The 1,935-nt window shown below is 45.8% G+C and overlaps 1 protein-coding gene across 1 annotated transcript in view; it reads right to left on the reverse strand.

Annotated features, from left to right (window-relative positions):
• Positions 1-1,935, reverse strand: part of ankrd27 (ankyrin repeat domain 27) — a 35,677-nt gene that overhangs the window by 5,355 nt on the left and 28,387 nt on the right. The window contains exons 18-19 of the mRNA XM_015397957.1: positions 1,316-1,435; positions 1,048-1,236 (exon numbers count right to left, since the gene is read on the reverse strand). Of these exons, the coding sequence (XP_015253443.1) occupies positions 1,048-1,236; positions 1,316-1,435 (309 nt within the window). The remainder of the gene's footprint in view (positions 1-1,047; positions 1,237-1,315; positions 1,436-1,935) is intronic.

A 1,935-nucleotide genomic window follows, 5' to 3' on the forward strand; every position in this document is an offset into this window, starting at 1 on the left:
AGCTCCGCCCAACGCGCGTCAGACACACTTTTGCACCGCGCAGCCAGAGCAGCAAAGCTGCTTCAGCCGCGCGTCAGAACTAACTGGTACAAGAAGCAAAAAGGAAGCAGTAGACACGATTTTGCTGCTCCTGCTGCGTCTGGTGTGAAAGCAGCATAACAGTCATGTTTTTGGACTGTGGGAGGAAGCTGGAGTACCTGGGGAGAACCCACGCATGCTCAGGAAGAAAATGCTAACTACATGCAGAAAGACCCCGGGCGGGGAATCGAACCGAGAACCTCCTTGCTGCAAGCAAGCAGAGCTTGTGAACAGAGCGGCGCTGTGCGCCACGCAGTACGATTCCCGCTCAGAAGGATGTTCTCTCATTTGCTCTGCCCACCAAAGTTGCTCTGTTCCGCTTAAAATCCGCTCCACACTCACCTTAATTTTCCTGCCGCTACGGTGAAATCGCTCCACGCTCACTCATATTTTCAGGAGGTCATTTTCTGATATTTTTCCTCCATCTAATGATGCCAGGGCCCCGGCCCCATGGCGTTTGATTTAATGATGTGACCGACACATGTGGATCGTCTTATTAAACTGGCTGTTAAATTATCGCTTCCCAGCTGTGAACCTAACACCTTGCTCCATCCATGTTGCCGCACCTTTCCTATTAAATGATTCATTTATTTTACTAGACTAAATTAAAAAAGGTCACTTCACTTCCCATTGCAAATGAAGTAATAGCGTATAATGCATGTATGCCATCCATTTTATAAACAGGCTCTTACCACAACCATCACTGTATATAACCCACTCTGTATTGTTAAGTATAATTAGTGAAAGTTTTTATGAGTTTATCCCACTTTTTATCACACAATATGCAATCCTGTTCTCTGCGATTCTGTGGTAAAGTTGAAACATAGACTATCGAAATCATCGCTGCGACTTTGAAATGAAAACCGCCATATTTCTTCCACTCACGCGCTCTTCCACCGAGAAGCCCACGACTAAAACCCAACACTCAAAAATCCTTCTGGTTTCATTTCCGTGAGGACACAGAGGTCAAAGGTCACCGGCTACCTTTCCACCCAGTTCATAAGCGCAGTCCAGCGGCGTCCTCTGCCTCTTGTTTACGAGGCTGGGCGAGGCGCCGGCCCTCAGCAGCAGCTCCACCAGAGCATGGTGTCCTCCTCGCACCGCCTCGTGGAGAGCCGTGTTGCCCTGCAGGTTCGCCACGTTCACCATCGCATTGCTCTGTAAACACATTCATTTTTCAGTAAAAATAAAAAATCACTTTGTAAAGCAGCTGCTGAGTGTCAGTCCGAGCATCTACCTGCAGCAGAGTGCTGGCCGTCTCCAGGTTACCACGGAGACAGGCGTGGATCAGAGGCGTGTTTCCGTAGTGATCCTTCTTGTTTAGTTTGGCGTTGCACTCCAACAGAAATCTCACCACCTACAAATAAAGGCGATGATATCTAGATAAGAACAGCTAAAGCAGAACTTTATTTAAAACAAAAAACAAGAGATCAAAGGGAGCCAAATGAAAATGAGAAGGGCCCTAAAGGGACGGCTGGGTTACAGGGACCAACCCAAACAGAGTGCGGCCCTTAAATCAAGAAAACCGTTCAGATTTTCTCCCAAAAACCAGAAATCTTGGCTGACGAGATTCTTTAACACGAGGATTCCCAGATTTCTGCTACTAGATCTCCCACTGGCCGTCACTTTGACGGGCGACATTTTCCCCAGTGGAACGCATGAGTAGCGATGTCGTCATCAACTGAAATGGTTCTAGTGTGCCTTATAAACGTATTGTAGAACTTACAACAGGCCTTAAATATGTATATCTATATAGAATATATCTATATACAGGTGCTGGTCATAAAATTAGAATATCATGAAAAAGTAGATTGATTTCAGTAATTCCATTTAAAAAGTGAAACTTGTATATTATAT

This window comes from Cyprinodon variegatus, unplaced genomic scaffold (assembly GCF_000732505.1).
Source record: "Cyprinodon variegatus isolate N-32 unplaced genomic scaffold, C_variegatus-1.0 Scaffold899, whole genome shotgun sequence".
Taxonomy (NCBI): domain Eukaryota; kingdom Metazoa; phylum Chordata; class Actinopteri; order Cyprinodontiformes; family Cyprinodontidae; genus Cyprinodon; species Cyprinodon variegatus.